The sequence below is a fragment of the Rhineura floridana genome, chromosome 2 (genome assembly GCF_030035675.1).
Source record: "Rhineura floridana isolate rRhiFlo1 chromosome 2, rRhiFlo1.hap2, whole genome shotgun sequence".
NCBI classification, from domain to species: domain Eukaryota; kingdom Metazoa; phylum Chordata; class Lepidosauria; order Squamata; family Rhineuridae; genus Rhineura; species Rhineura floridana.
Genome location: NC_084481.1, coordinates 100,258,933 through 100,277,522, shown reverse-complemented (window position 1 = coordinate 100,277,522; position 18,590 = coordinate 100,258,933). Strand labels below are relative to the sequence as shown.

At 39.8% G+C, this 18,590-nt stretch overlaps 1 protein-coding gene across 1 annotated transcript in view; it reads right to left on the bottom strand.

Annotated features, from left to right (window-relative positions):
* Positions 1 to 782: 782 nt before the first annotated feature.
* CD5 (CD5 molecule) overlaps positions 783 to 18,590 on the bottom strand; it is a 31,901-nt gene continuing 14,093 nt past the window's right edge. Inside the window, exons 2-10 of the mRNA XM_061609780.1 lie at positions 17,554 to 17,592; positions 15,956 to 16,246; positions 14,395 to 14,463; positions 11,434 to 11,730; positions 10,403 to 10,528; positions 8,354 to 8,407; positions 4,676 to 4,792; positions 2,027 to 2,125; positions 783 to 1,722 (exon numbers count right to left, since the gene is read on the bottom strand). Coding sequence (XP_061465764.1) covers positions 2,037 to 2,125; positions 4,676 to 4,792; positions 8,354 to 8,407; positions 10,403 to 10,528; positions 11,434 to 11,730; positions 14,395 to 14,463; positions 15,956 to 16,246; positions 17,554 to 17,592 — 1,082 coding nt within the window. The 3' untranslated portion in view covers positions 783 to 1,722; positions 2,027 to 2,036. The remainder of the gene's footprint in view (positions 1,723 to 2,026; positions 2,126 to 4,675; positions 4,793 to 8,353; positions 8,408 to 10,402; positions 10,529 to 11,433; positions 11,731 to 14,394; positions 14,464 to 15,955; positions 16,247 to 17,553; positions 17,593 to 18,590) is intronic.

Below are 18,590 nucleotides of genomic sequence, written 5' to 3'. Positions count from 1 at the left end.
AGGGAATCCAATGAGCTTCATGGCTGAATGGAGATATGAACACATGTCTCTCTACAAATAATCCAACACTCTAACCACTACACCATGTGCACAATTGCACATATAGTCATCCTTTTAGGTACTAGCACATTTTAAAAGTTCCAAAATGCCTAATTTTAGAAGAGTTCTAAAGTTCAGGGAGGGAGAGGAGTGTGCATTTAAGCACCTGTAGATGCAACTTCCTAAATTATACTGAAGTCCCACAATTATAGGTTGTACTGTGAGGATTATCATAAGAGACAACTGAATGCCTCATGAAGGGTTGTGCTGGCTAATTGCAAACTAATATCTCAATTTGCAACTATGAAATGGCTTCTGCATCCACCACCAAACCCCCCAACTGTACAACTCTCTGTTCCCACTATGTAGTGTATGTTTGTGCTTGACTTTTTTAAGCAGGGTCCCATCAGCTTAAAAAAAAGCCCTCTTTCTCTACAAAGACTAGAGAATGATGAAGGAATCAAATGGTATGAAAGTGACATGGTTTAAGTGGTCTTTAAAATATGGAAACTTGTATCAGTGGGCATTGCATTGACCAGAATGAGAGACAAAAGGCCAGATCCTGCTCAGCATCAACAGTGTACTCAGCCAGCTTTTAGAGTCTGAACTGTGGCCCTCTTCCTTACCACACTTGTCTACAGATTTTCAAATACAAAATATGTGAAGTTCATGACAGTGGTGAATGTTGCATGTATGGTTTATCTCTTTATTATATTTTCAGATATAAACAAGAATATACACAATTTACAAATTAAATTACAGATGTACTTGGATACAAAACAAAGCGGTAATGATTGTTTAAAACCCGCTACAACCTGCTCCTATATTTGCTCAATTACAACACAACTATAACTGATAAACATTCTAGTTTTGTCAGTAGGACATTGGATACTGGTATAAGCTCTTATGCTTGGAAACATAAAAAAGTAGTCCTGGTTTGTTCAATAATGACAGTTTTCCTTGCTTTTTAAATTTTACTTTCCTGTCTAACTAAGAAAGTCAGGTTACCCAGCCAACTGAGCAAGGCCACACATGGTATGGCTACTGAACATATGCTGAACTCTCCTGAAGCTTTACTTGCCATTGTTAGAAATCCTTCTCAGTCAGTGCTTGCCAGGGACCTTAGCATTCTTTTGGACAGCAGTCCTCATTTTGTAATGGTTGTCACTTGGAGATACAGATATCCACTAGTGTACTACTAAAGCAGTCTCTGCCAACTTCATTCATTCATTAAATTTATATCCCACCCTCCCAGCAGCAGCCCAGAATGGCAAACAAAAACACTAAAACAGTTTAAAACATCTTAAAAACACCCATCCTGGCTGGGGTTGATGGGCATTGTAGTCCAAAACATCTGGAGGGCATAAAGTTGGCAAAAGCTGTACTACACCTGAAGCCCAAAGGACATTTTTATAGGCCCTCAAACAGATTCAACAGAATGCCACCACTTGAGATTTGGACTTAGAACAATAGCGCACTGGGTGATTGGAGATAGAGATCCTAATTCCTGTCAGTGCATTTAAAAGGAGGTACGCTGGTTTTGCCATCACATTTCTATGAAGGTAGATAAAGTATGGTTGCAGGGAGGATGCCAATGGTATTTCACAGTGACCAGTGGGGGGGCATTTTTCAGTTGGCTTGATCCCTCCTTCAGTTATTCCTTGTATTGGATTCTCTCTGTACCTGCAGGGGAGAACATAAGCGCCATGAAATTAATATTTTATTTCATTAAATATTTCAAGAAGCAATAATGCAGCTATTAAAGTTTGTAAGGTTATCTAGCACAATGAGACAAGTTTTGCCTGACATAGCTTAAGGGCCTGTCTACAGATTTAAACAAGTTTCAATAACTTTGAACTTTAATTGCCCTCCCCCCAAAAGAGGTTTACATTTATAGTATACACCTGCTTTAAGTCTGGTGTTTGTTTTCAGCATAAGAACAAAACAAGTAATCAGTGTGAGAGTTTCAAACTGCAGTCATACATACCTGTCAAATTTCACACTTGTTGAGCAGAACATAAGTCATAATCGCTGTCGGAAGAGTTGTCTGTAGGGTTGGAAGATCTGTTGGTTGCTCCTTCCAGAGCTGTGCAACAAATGTTTCAAAGAGTACCACATCCCAGTGAAATACCAAAATGTAGGAACTAAAGTACCAGCAGGATATGTCACAAGTCTTTTAGATTTCAACGGTCTCCCTTAGCAATAGTATTGCACCAAATCAGTAACTGTCTTTATGCCATCACCTTAATTTATATAAAACATTTATCTCATCTGTTTATTTGTATGCCACTTTTCCATAAAACTGTGCCCCAGGTGGCTCACAAGATATCAACTTAAGAATAAGTATAACAATTCAAAAGTATATTATACCTTATTATTACTTATTATCTTAACAGTAAGTAATTATTTTATTACTTAATATTATAATATTATTAAATTAGGTATAATATATAGTATATTTATACCTTGCATTTCCCCAGTAGAGCCCAAGGTGCTAACAATAAATAACAACAATGAATTAGCTTTCATCTCTACACCTATACATGCTATCGTTGTAGTTTCTGAATAACCATTCCTCAGTTATGCTGATTGCTTCCTAATGCACAGGGATGAGTGGCTGGTATTTCCTCAATCAGAGCTAATGACTGGAGATGTTTTACTCAAAGGGCAGATTACCAACAACGTTCGGTCTGAAGCTAGTGCTCTGCTGGATATGTATGGAGGGCTGGGGAAATTTATTTATTTATTTATGCAGTCTGAATTAGGGAGCATACAGACAGCTGAGAGTTTTTAGCTGGAGCTGGTTAAATTAATACTAAGGCTTTCTTGGGTATATGATGCAGGATAAGTGATTGCGGTGCCTACACGAGGAGTCTGCTGCCACTATGCTCTGTTTGTATATTTATTAAAAAGAATCATATACAAGGCCTCCTTGTGAACACCCTGGTCCAACCCCCTACTAAGTGCAGGAAATCCAGAGCTAGAGCATCCCAAATAGAAGGCTGTCCAATCTCTGCGTGAAGACCAACAAGGAAGAGCCGCCTCCTCTAGAGAATTGAATCCATTGTCAAACTTCTCTGACTGTCACGAAGTTTCTTCTAATGTTCACATGAAATCTACCCTCCTGTAACAAGCTCGTTAGAATCTAGCTTTGCCCTCTTCGGCAGCAGAGAATAACTTACAAAGGTATCATACATCAATTATATTCTCATCCAAAGGGAATAAACCTTACAGCTCTGTCAGTGAACATTACTGTTTGGAGAACTGAGGAGTGTTTAACATGCTCCCTACAATGCATGCTACTATTGGCCATCTTCCAGAAGAGTCTATGTCTCAGGTGGGAAGAAATCGGTGCTCCCTCTGTAACACATGGGTGGAAGTGCTTTCCATTTGTTTATACAGATCTTTATACAGACCATTCACCTTGGATCTATGTGTTATAAGAAGGGTAGGAAATATAATAAATAATAAAATAGGAAGAATGGTATTGTGGAAACTTAGGTTCAGGCTAAAAAGTCTTTCCCAATAACATGTGCCAAGTTTGTGCAAAAGGAGTGGATGCTGTTATCCCAAGTGTCTACTTTAACAGAAATCTCCTGTTTGTCTTTGCCATTGCAGGGTTGACTACTCTCATCACAAGTCCTATAGGCTTAACGAAATATCAACAAACTCTGACAATTAATTAAATTTTTTAAGAGAAGTTATTTTCCAGTGCCACAAATTGTAGCAGGAATTAACCCTGGAGGTGCAATGTTTTGTTGGCAATGTAAACCCTTCTGCTTCTGTTACTCTTGAGACCAGTTGTGAGTATTTTATAACTCCATCCATATGTATTACAGCACCCTCACACCTAACTATAATACTCTTTTGTGTAAACACCCTGTCAGGTTTTTACATGAACAAAGCATAGGGCTGTATCCAGCTAAGTCATTCTCGGGGTAGATCCATTGCAAAGTGATAGACATAAGTAAGTTATGTCCATTGATTTCAATAGGTATATTCTATGACTTGGATACAACCCATGGTTTGGTGGTGTGTGCAATGTGTCAGACCATGGTTTATGCAGACCACTGTTTACCCACAAATGAAGTTCACAAATGAGAATTTGGTCCTGGCTTGTGGGCAAAGTATAGTTACAGCAAACCATAGATTGCTGCATTTGTACACGCAAAGGCAAAGTATATTTGTCAAGAAACGAAGTTAGGAATTTGCTATGCACAAAGAGAGGAGTGTGCAAGTTTGAGACTCATGGCATCTCACTCGCGTACTGCCAAACCATTGTTTGGTATTATGTGAGAATGCAGCCTATGGGTGAACAACATCCATACAGCTAAGACTTAAAACCTCAACATCTGGCACCGGACATAAAACCTCAACATCTGGCACAGAATTGAAAGCAGTCATTGGCCATGATGCTCTGTTGGTTCAGAGGTAGCATTGCTCTACTCTCACATTTGCCCATTATCAGCAATTTGAATAGTATGTAAACTCATTCAATTTAATACCAGACATGCCAATCAGGGCTGCAGTGGGACTGGGATCCTTTGGAACAAAATGGAGAAAACACTGGCAATTTAATTGGAAGGTCATGTGACACACACTATAGGACTTTTATACGCCACCTATTGTATGTTACCTGCATAGGGTGAGAGAGAAGAGTTTTTCTTGAGGGCTGGATAGTTATTCTCTTCCTGGATTTTGTGGTTTTCAGGATGTGGCTGGAAGGCAATAGAACTGTTGCGATGGAATGAAACTGAAAAAAAACAGTGTGGAATCATTTTCTATCCAGAAAATTTTCTGTCTTTCAGTTAAAGATATACCTTATTGTTTAGTTAAAGCAATAGTGTGAATATATTGGCTTTTTGGCTTCATTAGTGTGAATATTAGTGTGACATTGGTTATCTGGACCCACTTCAATTTGGATTCAGGCCTGGTTTCAGGACTAGATCAGCCTTGGTCACTCTTATGGATGACCTTTATTGAGAGGAATGGGGAGTGACCCTGTTACTTGATCTCTCTGCACCTTTTGATACCACTAACGATGGTATTCTCCTGGACTGACTTCAGGATGGGTATCTGAGGCACTGTATTACAGTGGTTTAATTCCTACCTGCATGCAGAGCTTGGAAGTAACTAGTCACAAATAACGAATTACTTGTAATTTATTACTTTTTTGAGTAACAAGCGGGTAACTTCATTACATTTTGCTGGTAATAGAACGAGTAGTAACTTCATTACTTTTGAGGAGTAATTGTAATGTTTCCAGCATTGCTTTTGTGCATTACTTGGTGGAGAGCAGGGGAAGTCTTCTGCTCCTTTGATTTGTGAATAAAAACCATGTGCTTCAAATTGGGCTTCTGTGCAGCGTTGTTTTTCCTTCATGCTCTATGGTGCTTAGGAGGCGACAAGGGAGGAGGTGGAGAGCGAGACAGGGTGGAGAAAACAATTGTTTAAAAATTGACAGGAGTGGAAGGAGAAAAGAGCTGGAGGCAATATATATATATATATAAATATGTGTGTTGGGGTATCATCATTGCTGGGGGTGGGGTGAGGGGATGTGAGATTCTGTTATGCCATTCTGTTAATCTTATAGGGGGGAAATTCTACTACCCTCTCTGTGTGTGTGCTTATTTTTAATGTTGTATTAGGCTACTTAGATGTGCAGCAGCCAAGGCCAGCACCTTGTAGGCAATTTTTTTAAAGTAACTAAAATGTAATTGTAGCAATTACTTTTGAGTAAAAGTAAAGTAATCAGTTACTTTCAGAGCGATTGTAATTGTAACGGTAATTACTACTTTTTGGGGCCATGTATCTGTAACTGTAAGTTATTACTTTTTAAAAGTAATCTTCCAAGCTCTGCCTGTATGGTCAAGTCTGGAGAGTGGCATTGGGAAAGTGCTCTTCAGCCACCTGGCACTTGTACTATGGGGTTCTGCAGCACACTATTTTGACCGCACTGCTATTTAACATCTTCATGAAGACATTGGGAGACGTCATTAGGAGTCTTAGAGCATGGTGTCATCACTACGCTGATGACACACTGCTCTGTTTCTCCATCTGAATCAGGAATGGTGGTGCAAGCCCAGGACCAATGCTTGAATGCAATGCCTGACGGAGTGGATGAGCAGGGCAGGGCCAGATTTAAACTTGTTGTGGCCCTGAGCTATAACATGAGTGAAGCCCTTCCCTCTTCAACAAATAATAAAAATTTTAAATGCAAAATACGGAATTTGGTAGTTGTGTAATATAGGTATTAAAAATGAAAGTTATATGTGTGGACTTTCTTTCTTTAGGAGTTTGTCAAACACATAACACAAACAATATAATATAAGGTTATAATATATAAATTAGATATAATTTTTATATACATGCGGGCTGTTTTCTGCAAGAATCCAAAAGGCCGCATGTGTACGACATTCTATAGAATTGTTTACTGTTTACTGTTGTTGGCAAGCGAGCCGCAACAATGTTATTCAATACCTACCAAAAATTATATTCATTTTGCATGATGTTTATGGTTTCCCAGTGGCAATGTTGTAAACGTTTTGTTTTCTTTTTTTCTAATGTGAGGCCCCTCATAATTTGAGGCTCTAAGCTGTAGCTTGTTTAGCTTGTACGTAAATCCGGCCCTGTGGATGAGGGCCAATTAACTGAGTGTGAATCCTGGGGAAATGGATGTTCTGTGGATAGGTTCCCATGTCCGGAAGATAGACCAGTTGCCTGTTCTGGATGGGATTGCACTCCCTCTGAAGGAGCAGGTACATAGTTTGGGGGTCTTCCTGGACAAATCGTGTCCAGGTGACCTCTGTGGCTAGAAGTGCCTTTTATCAGCTCTGGCCATATCTAGACCAAGATAGCCGGGTCACTGTAGTCCATGCATTGGTAACCTTCATAATGGATTACTGCAATGGGCTATGTGCAGGACTGCCCTTGGACACGGTCTGAAAGTTCCAGCTAGTGAAGAATGCTAATGAAGGCAGATGGCTGATAGCATGTGACACCTTTGCTAAAACATCTGCCCAAATCCCACCAGGCCAGGTTCAAAGTTTATTATTTATTAAATTTATATCCAGCCCTTTCTCCCCGGAGAAGCCGAGGGCGGCAAACAAAAACTCTAAAAGCACTTTAAAACATCTCAAAAACAAAAGATTTTAAAACATATTTAAACAAAACAAAGTCATTCTTGTGATTATTTTATGATATTTTATATTGTGCCTTACCTTGATTTTATGTGAGTGAGCTGTATATAAATATTTTTATAAATACACACTGTACACCATGGTCTTGTACTTTATTTGGACAGTCCTGGGATTTTTTTAAAAAAACATTTAAACTACACTTTGATTGCAATCACACAACTAATTTCATATCTAGTTTAGCACCTAGTGGGGTATGCTTGGCTGAGTTATCAAGCGCAAGTGCTGGAGTAGGCCTACAATAGCCTACCAAGTCAGCCAAGCTATTTCTTGCCTCCAGAGGGCGTAAAAGCATTTACTGTGATTTGTTTAAATGACTGACAATCACACATAACCATCAAAAATCTAAAAGCACACAAGTGTTGGAAGTTCATTACTCTGCTATGATGTTTCTGATCTAAATGGAAAACAATGAAATTGTGATTATTGGACTGGATCTCTAACCCTAACGATTAAAATTGGCATTTACAGAAGTATGTGAGTAATGTTATCCCACTATAATATTTCATATTTTGGCTGTAGTAGGAAATGGATATCCTGATCACGTATTATATTGAAATCCTCATATATGCTAGGTGGTAAATGACATTCTGTTCCTGAGTCAATGAACCCCAGGTCTGCCTATCTGAAACCAAACTGGCCAGAGTTGCAAGTTAGGTACTACCACAGAACCTGCAAGGGCATTTGTGTATGTGAGGATTCAACCAGTTCATGAGAATGTAAAACTCGAATCTACCAAAATAATTATTCAGTGTATTTTTCATTGTCTATACTGCATTAATTTTACTTACACCTGTCACAGGAGGTTCAAATGGACTTTTTATGTGTGTTTTTTTGGTCTTGCATGTTAAGTTAGGTTGAGAAATAGAGTCTGGTTCTCACCTACTCCCTGAATGTTGGTTCCTTACCGGCTGCTTTCATGTTCCTTTTATGCTGCTTGTGTTTGTTTTATGCTGATTTCTGATTATTTTATGCTCATGGCATACATATTATATTGCTATTGTGTTAGTTTATTTTTGATTGCATTCTGTTTTTTATTGATTTAATCTTTTTGTATAACACCCAGAGGACTTGGATGACAGATAGTATAAAAATGTCATTCATTGATACATACGTACCATTTTGGTTCATTCCACTTGGGCCAATCCACTGGTGCTGCCTTTTTTTGGAATCTGCAGTGGGTTGGAGGGAGGGGAAGTTTAATAGGTGATGAAGTAAATACACGGTCCCAAATGGCATGACTCTAAAAATGATGTAGTTAAGGCACAGTACCTTTTATGGCTTATACTAGGGGTGTGGAACCTAAGGCCTGCACGCCGAATGTGGCCCTCTAGGCATCCCTATATTTAATATCCCACCCTTCATCCCAGAAGGACTCTCCCCAGCCATATTCCCTTCGCGGCCCTGCTACAAGCCCCTTTCTCAAATGCTTTTGCCTGGATGGAATGCGTCCCTGAGCAGCTTGCATTCTTGAACAGAGGATGGAGAGATGTGTGAATGGATTAACACCGCTGGCATTTGCTTGGCTGGAGTGTAAGCTATTGTACAAAGATGAGAGTCCCGTCTGCTACCTTGCCCACTTCTGCCTCTGGGCAGGCTCACTACTGGCATGAACCCCCTAGGAAGGCTGCCTGTGAGGGAATGTGGGCCTTGGGCTGAAGAAGGTTCTCCACCCTGCTGTATATAGTAAACAAAACAGTGCTGGAAATGACATATGCGCCACTGCCTTTATATCTAGCGAAACGTGTGTTTGTACTTGGGTTAGCTAGAAGCCACTGGCATCAAACAAAAATTAAACCTGCTCCCTCAAGGAATATTGCTCGTCTTAACCACTATTGCCCTGTTTTCCAGAACAATTGCTAAGCCTAGAAAAAAGGAAAAATCCAGAAGAGAAGGAGACAGTAAAAGGTAGCAAGAAGATAGAGACAGTGATAGCTAGCACATGCACTAACAGAACTAGCGTGGTATAGTGTAGTATTCTGTAGTTAGGGACGGGGAAGACATTGGATTCGGTTCACATTGAAAGGCGAACTTAATCCGCACTTTCTGAAACAATCTGCAAACCGAAACACAGCGCTCCTTTGAAATTCACACTTCTAATTTTGCAGTTCTCCAGCCAAGCAATATGTACAACAACGCATAAAGTGTGCATGAAATGCATATCTTAGCCAAAACAGTATTTCAAAATGTGTTATATTATGGAAAAATGCTTTGCAAAAACATTTATTTATTTATTTAATGACAATTTATATACCTGTTCATTGTATTGAAACCTTTCAGCGTTTAGGCAAACGTGCATACAAACATGTATATATTAGGAGAAATGCACACTAAAATGCTGATGATTTTCATTAGTTCTTTTTGTAAAAACAAACGGCAAAGAAATGTGGAGAACTGAATTTAACATTGGAAAAATGAGAAACGAAGAGAAACAGAAATTGACAGATTTGCCATCCTTAACTGTAGTCTTGGAATGGGAGCTGTGAACCAGAAAGGCATTGGTGTGAGTCTCATCTCAGTCAATCAGTGGGTGGCCTTAGGTCAGCCTTGCCCAACTAGTGGGCCACCAGATATTTTTGGACCACAACTCCCATCAGCCTCAGCCAGCATTGCCAATGGTCAGGAAAGATGGGAATTGTGGTCCAACAACATCTGGTGGCCCACTAGTTGGGAAAGGCTGCCTTAGGTAAACAGCAAGATGGCCTCTATCTTGTGAATGCACAGGATTGAGAGTTCTCACGTTCCTCCTTTGCCCTGTGGCTATTCAGATTCCTTATATGTCAGACGTTAAGCTCACCCTAAGCCTGCATATTTACCAACAGCAGTTGTCTGAATAGGCAGGCTAATGGTTGGAGATCTAGAGCCTCACTATCTCTCAACCTCAGCACCCCCCCCATATGCTTCCATGCTAAAAGTCACATGGCGATGTTCCCCCACCCTGGGGCTCCCATATGGTTGTGTGAATAGGCTGTCATTCTACAAAACAAAGGAACTTCTAGTTTCAAAGTCACCACAAAGATAGTTGACCTCTGTTTTTACTGTATTTTTAATGGTGGAGTGAAAACTTGTTTTTAACTTGTAAACTGCTTTAATGTTTTTAAATGAAGTAGCACTATACAAATATATTTATAAATACATAAATTTATAATTAAAAGATTGTGGCTTACATTTGTTCACCAGTTTTTTATAAGTTGGGGGAACACAGATAACCAGAAGGACTGCCGTGAGGATAAGACCTAACAGGATTCCTAAGACGGTCTCTGTATTCGACACCCTGGGCTTGGAAATTTGGTCTGGAGACAGAAGATGAGATTACAGATCATTTCAACCCTGGAGAAAGCTCACCTTCAGAGAAATGCTAGCGCCTCTGACACTTAACAACAAAAGCAGCTGCTCCCCCAATACAGCAGAGATTTGAGCAATAAAATTGCACTCACCTTTTATCTCATCTTCTATACTAAACCTGCAAATCTATCTTCCGAAATTCATTCTGCTACACTGCAGAAACCCTTCCTGAGTCAGTCTTCAGCTTTCAGCCGTCAGTGCAAACATCATTCAAATACTATCTACCATCCCATAAGCCCACTCTAACTCAGTGTTCAGGTTAGCAGCATAGTAGTAAAGTGAGAAAGTTGTATATTTCAAATCTCACTTTTGGATAGCCCAGGGAACTAAGAACCATTCCACATGATATAAGATATAATGTACATGATACAAAAAATAGGTAGTAGAATTCTGGACTGCACCCCTTCAGATGGGGGTAGAGCCATATTTTAGAATGTTCCTCTGTGTAAAAACATGTAAAATTAATAAATAGGTATTGAACTAATGTATCAGCAAGAAAGGTTTAGCCCTGGTGTGCTACTTTACTATATGCATGGAGAGGATGATAATGATTTTAACATGGAGGCCTCAAAATATTATCCTATACCTACAGTCTGAAGTAGAAAAGTCCAGAATTTTACCACTTCAGATGTTATTCTATGTAGTTGTTTATTGAATGTGTTTAAAACCCGTGTTCGCTCCTTGCAGTGCTAAGGTGGAATAATAGGACAATTTCCATATAATTTAAATAAAACAAAATATAATTAAAATAAATAAAACAAAAATTAAAAATTAAAATAAATAAAACAAAAATATAATTTAAATTAAAACAAAAGCAGAACACAGGCATGTTCTCCTAGTCAGCCTTGCTCACCTGAGCATTTAAGCATGGTTATATTCAAGCACTCCTTGGTCATGCTCAGACAGTCCAAGCTAAGGTGCTTTTGCTCACACTGCACCTTCGACCAGTGGACAGGCAAAGAATTCTTCCTCTCCAGATCCTTAAGTCCTACTGCAGCTTCACAGTCTGCTCCTTGGCAATCCCTGGGTACTAGCCTACTCCACCATCTTTGCATATTCAGGCAAACCATTTCCCAATGTTCTCCAAAGTTCGGCTCCACGGCCCTAGAACATAACGTGGTCCCATCTTCTAGCCTTATCCTTGGAGCATCTGTGAGAGGAAGACATGACGGAAGTGAGCATAAGACACTGACAAAGCTGTGTGGCAGTACAGTGGTCATGAGCTGCAAGTTCCTGGTTCAAATGCTTTATCCACAGGTTTCCCAGCCCTCGGGTAAATTCTAGGTGCTTTAGAAATAATAAATAATAGCGATGAAAGCCATAGCAATCCTCCCTTGCATCTATGATTTGGGGTACTTATACTGACCAGTCTTACAAATCTGTTGTAAGACTTACTGCACAGTTTGCCATATTATTTTCATTTGTCTGAAACAAGATCTAGAAGGATGTCTCCAAACAGCGTGGATGGGCAACAAAGAGGCAAATGATCCTGCCTGGCATCATTTTTGATGATGCCCATGGTGGAGAAACACATAATTTCACACATATTTTAATGGGCTCTGGCTATACAGAGATTTTGAGGTCACTTGAAGATCGATGCTCAAAAACGGAATAATTAGGAAAGCGATGGAAATAGCGGTCAGCATTATAATGCCCTTATATAAATACATAGTACGGTTGCACTTGGAATACTGCATAAAGAATATCATAAAAGTTGGAAAGGTGTACTAACAGACAAGCAAAATGAAGGGTTGGAGTACCTGCCTTACTAGGAAAAGCTAAAGTGTTTGGGGCTTTTGAGTTTAGAAGGGGAAATGACAGAGAGTGCAATCTTATATGCATTTACTTGGAGGTAAGCTCCACTTAATTCAATAGGATTTACTTTTGAGTAGATATATATATAATAGTGACATTAAGACCATTTATAATGTTTGCATTTAAGTCTGCATAGTGAGGAAAAAGTGGGCAGAGAGGAGTTTTTCTTTTTTTCTCCTAATACTAGAACTTGGGGTCATCCAGTTAAATTGATTGGCAGCTGATTCAGGAAAAATAAAAGAAAGTATTCCTTCATACAACTAAGGATGGGGTTCACTGCCTGGTTCCGATCCACTTGAATTCCAAGAGTCTGGCTTTCATTGCTGATCTACCCTTTTTTGTTCCCGTTTGCTTTCACAATTGCTGATCCGCTGATTTTTTTAAGCGAAAAAATAACATAATTTTTAATGAAAATGCTTATGCTGTTCTGCCTTTTTTTTCTATTTACATATCAATTAGGCATATAATTGCCTAAAATAGGAGGGAGTTTAATGGATGTAAATGGCAATTGTTATCACCTAGATGGCAGTTAAGAATGCATCAGCATAGAGGAAAGCCAATTATGAAGATAATAACATAAAATTTGGAGCAGTTAAAAAAAAAAAACCATGGTGATGAGAGCCACTACCCGCCACAAGAAATCAATGCCGATCCGAAAAGACAGTGAATTGTTGGATTATGTCAAAATCCAGTACTAAGTCCAATTTAGTGGAAATTCTCTCCCATCCATGCATACAACACATTATGTCTGGCATCTACTGCTATAGGATATAGCTATAGCTTAGACGGTTTTAAGGGAGATCACACACATGGATGGAGTAGAGGTCTATTGACAACTATTAGACAAGATATCTAAGTGGACCTCAGTGTTCTGAATGCTAGTTATGTGGAAGGGGGTGGGGTTGTTGCTTCCACATCCTGCCTGTGAGCTTCCTGAAAATATCTGGCTGGTTACTGTTCAAAAACAGGATGCTGAACTAGAATAGCCTTTGGTCTGACCTCGCAGAGCTCTTCTTATGCTATGATTTACTAGCACAGCCTAATGAATGAATAGCCAATCTGCAGTGATAGTTTGCAGCATACCTAGTCAAAAACAAGGAAAGCCCATAGACCTGGCTATGGTATATAGAGGCAGGAGTATCAGTCAGAATAGCCAATATTGGCTAGATCACCAAATAGTCTGACCTGATATAAGGCTGCTTCCTGTGCCATTTATGCCATAAATGAGGGATATTGTAGTTCCCTCTTTTTCTTTGCATAGCATGCCTATCTCTGTAGTTGGCTCTTCATTCTTACATGGAGATTATGGGCTTGATCCAGTGATCCCATGAACAGGGTTCTGCTCATGGAACCTCCACTCACGAAAGGGTGGGGAAGCTATGTTCATTTTTTCCTTCTTCCTGCTGCAGCCGCCTACTGAAAATCTGCCCAGGAGGGTAGGAGATAGGAATGGTGGGGAAATTGGTTCTAATTCACACTTTGGAACAATACATGATCCACAATGCTGTCATCCCCTTCGAAACATTGCAATGCATTTCTACAACCAAATAATGTTTACAAAATGCATATATTAGGGAGTAATGTGCATAAAATGCATATGTGGAAATAACATACAAACAAGCATATCAGGGAAAAATGCATACAAAATGTGTATATTGGGAGAAAGGCACACTAAAATGCTGGTGAATTTTCACAAGAACTTTTTTTTACTGCAAACTGATGTGGAAATGTGGTGAGCTGAACCTAAGAATGGAAAAATGAGAAAGAGAGAAAAACCAACATTGTCCAATACTTTCACCCCTAGTGGGAGGTGGCACAGGAGGCTGCAGGGGGAATCAGTCAAAATAGCCTTGACTCCCTTCTTGTGAGTAGCAGCCTTCACTAGATCACCAGCTCTTCCTACGCCAGAACCAAGTCCATATTTTATTATCACAATTATAATCAGTAGTTTCTGTAGCACTGATCAACTTGGGGGATTTGTGCTTCTTGGTTTTCTTACCAGTGGACTTTGAGAAGGTCACCAATGGCACTGTCGTCGGATCTGATGCTGTGGAGATTTCCATGGGATCTGAAATGTCAAATACAATCGAAAGGATGAGCAGCCCAAGGAAGGAAGGAAGCTGTAACTTTTAAGAGAGGCCACAGTTACTTATATCTCCCTTCCACCAAGATTCATTCATCTATTGATTTCTGTTTGATATTATTGTGCTCATATCTTTCATAAACTGAAATGCATTCACTAGTCTTCTGCTGATGCCTGTAAAATAAATATTTTCTAGCAGAGTTTAGCCACTTGGGCATTATTTGGTCACCATCCTGTGGCCCGTTGGGGCAATTTAAGAGACTAATTTTCATACAGCCAGTTCTTCAGCAGCCAGGTATGATCCTGGCTTCACAACCTGCCCACTAGTTCAGCAATCACCTCTGCCCTCCCCTTGTGCTTCAAGTGAGCTGTTCACTATTTAAAAAATGAAATATATACATATATTACTTACGCTTATTCTTCACCTTATAAAAAAGTTAACACATTTTAGAAACAATTTTTTTATTACATTTATAGTTTGCCTTTCTCAAAGGTGCTCTCCCATCCATATAGGCATTGCTTATCTTCAGCAAGGTGGCTGCATCACATCATGTGCCTTCCAAACATAGAGTGGCCTATTCCAGGAATTGGGGACCAAGGGAGTCTATCAGTAATGCTATAGGCAAGAGCCAGTAGCAGCCCTTTACAGCTAGCTTTGCCCTCCGGTTCAAACTGAACTGCAATGAAAACTCAGAGAGTGAGTTTTTCAGAGCTTGTCCCACTGCACAAAACGGCAAAATTTGTACTGAGCTCTGATAAAGTCCACAGAGGTTGGCATGGCCAAAAAAGAGGATTTGCATCACCAACAAAGGGGGATCAAACACCATTTTGCATAAAATTTGTATATGGTAATTTGTATGCATAGATGCAAATTTAGAAAAAAATACTGTAATTTAAATAGAAATACAATAGAGCTCACCATAGTGGGGAATACATCAGATGACTTGTGAGCCTGCTCTGTCTGCTGACTAGGTGTTGCTGACTGTTGATGTACAACTTCTAGGCTCCACCTCTCCCTTATTTTTAAGCTAGGCTTGGACTGAATAGTCATCAAATAGAGAAGATCTTCAAATAGAGGACTAGCCTCAGACAGCGCTTTAAAATAGAGACCTGTCTATAAAGTTGGACACATGGCCACCTCAAGTGCATGTAAATCATACTGTGCTGATTAGTGTGTTAATATTAAGAGGCAGGCCCATCTGCTGTCCAGGGGCAGTGTGGAAGAAGAACCATTGTTGTTGAGAATAGCTGACTGTAGTTAGAGGCTTTAGGCCTCAAATGTGTCTCTGTCATAAAAGAAACCGTCTATGTTCACAAGAAGCTTTGCCTGTTCTTACTTGTAGTCAGAGAACACCCTTGAATCTCTGTTACAACATGAATGTGGTAAAGGCACTTCCAAAACTCCCCCACTGCTCTTTAATGTCACACCTGTCTAGCCCAGAGAGAGAATGCAAATAGGAAGGAGTGTTGTATCTACCTTGACAAACCAAGGCCACATGGGATGTACAGTTGGATTCTTGCCATACGCAGTCCTCCAGGGCTGTCTCATTCCCCTTGCAGTCCAATATGTGAGTCTCTTGCTTCTCTGGTTGTTTGGGATATGGTTCCAGCATTCCAAAGGGGAAGCCACAACCAAGCTGTTTACAGGCAAGTTCTGCATTCTGCCGTGTCCAATGATCAGTACAAATTCTCTTCTGTTTGCCTATGTGATAGATCTCCAGCCACCCAGAACATCTGGAGCCAGTACCGCTGAGCCTCACATTCCATTCTGTTGGGGAAACACTAAGACACTGAAGACATCCAGGCAGAACCATAGAACATAGAATCATCTCCATCCCCTTCTCCACCCTCTTGGTACTGTGCACTAATGATGCAGGACTCAGTGCTGCTCATGCATGCAAGTTTTGTGCGGTGTCCACACGATATGGTCCTCATCAGAATGCCATGCCATATTATTTTCCCATTTAATCTGGTTTTACCATTTCCCATGGAAAATCTGGATATTTTTAAAAAAAATCTGTGTATGTGTGTTATGTGCCTTCAAGTTGATTATGACTTATGGTGACCCTATGAATCAGCAACCTCCAATAGCATTTGTTATAAACCACCCTGTTCAGATCTTGTAAGTTCAGGTCTGTGGCTTCCTTTATGGAATCAATCCGTCTCTTGTTTGGCCTTCCTCTTTTGCTACTCCCTTCTGTTTTTCCCAGCATTATTGTCTTTTCTAGTGAACCATGTCTTCTGATTATGTGTCCAAAGTATTATAACCTCAGTTTCATAATTTTAGCTTCTAGTGGTAGTTCTGGTTTAATTTGTTCTAACGCAATTATTTGTCTTTTTCGTGGTCCATGGTATTCGCAAAGCTCTCCTCCGACACCATGTTTCAAATGAGTTGATTTTTCTCTTACCTGTTTTTTCACTGTCCAACTTACACATCCATACATATAATAATAATAATAATAAATTTTATTTATTGGTCGCCTATCTGTCCAGGTTAGTGGACACTCTAGGCGACTTACAACGGCAAAAACAATACATAGTATACAGCATAATAAACCAATAACATATCATAATCAGTTTAAAACAATTCCAGTTAAAACCCCATAGAGATCTGAATGAATGATCCTGACTTTGTATCAGTGATACATCTTTACATCTGAGGACCTTTTCTAGTTCTCTCATAGCTGCCCTCCCCAGTCCTAGCTTTCTTCTGATTTCTTGACTATTCTCTCCATTTTGGTTAATGACTGTGCCAAGGTATTGATAATCAAAACTGTGGAAGTAGTAAATCCAGATTAAATGGTGGTGGAGGGGAAAGACACAGGATGCCATCATAATGCCAATTGGGACATGGTACAGGTTGAAGAGGAAGCTGACCTAGCTATGCACCACATTTACCTGAATAAATAATGAAAATTAGATCCATGCAGTGAAGCAGAATCCTATATATGTTTACTCAGACATACATTTAACTATCTTCAATGGGGCTTACTCCCAGGTAAGTGTGCACAAGGCTGCAGCCTTAATACAGTTAACCCAACTCACTTAATCCACTCACTGAACAGAAGTACTGACCTTCAGGGCTCTCACTTTGTCCACCATCACAAGTGACAACTGCAAAGAAAGGAACACAGTAAAAATAAACAGGGCAGAAAGAAAGTGGCTTCTCTGGCTATTAATATTTATAAGTCTTATTCTAGCCTTCTTGCCATAAGAATACAGATGTTGCCATCTTAACTGAGTATGCCACAAAAATATGTCATTTCTAAAATGCTATGTCACTCACAGGCAAGTCCCATCAAGTCTATTACATCTATCCAGGCCAATACAAAATCAACCCTTACTTTATTACACCCATAGGTCTAAATTACGGGATTGCTATTACTTCAACTGGAAGGTTCTGTCATCTTCTTGAGATCTTTAATCATGCACAGAAGGCTAAAACAACACATACTCATAGATGGTTGCTCACTTTTTTGTTCATGTACACTGGAACATAGAAAGGTATTTTATACTGAGTAAGACCATTGGTCCATGTTTTTCAGAATTTTTGACATTGACTGCCAATGACTCTCAAGGTTTCAGGCATAAATCCTTCACAGGCCTAACTGGAGTCTGGAGATGCAAGTCATTGGCATTAGGGGAGGCTTTCCTTGAAAAGCATGTGTTAAACCACTGAGCCTTTTCTCTACATAGAGTCTGGGATCCAAAGAGCCCTGTGTGCAAGCAGAAAGCAGTTCCATGTGCAGATGGGAGGTTTTGGACCCTCCCCCCACATACTTCCACACCACACTGCTCTTGAGAATCTCTTGACTGTCTGCTTTTCAGGAAGTGTGATGGTGTGCAAAGGGAAATGCTGATCTCTTGGCAAATAACAAAGCTAATAGAATCATATGCCCCTGTGCCTTTGCTGTTTCCCCTTCATCATATACTAATGGGAGGATGCATTTTGAAATGTGAGGTGGAAACCATTATTTCCGTGTCACACCATGATTACCGTGTCACACCATGATTACCGTGTCAACAGATTTACAGAGGAAAGGCTTCAAGCAGATCTTGTTTTCTTTGGGGCTGCAATGAGAATCTCAAACCTACATTGTCCAAAATAATTG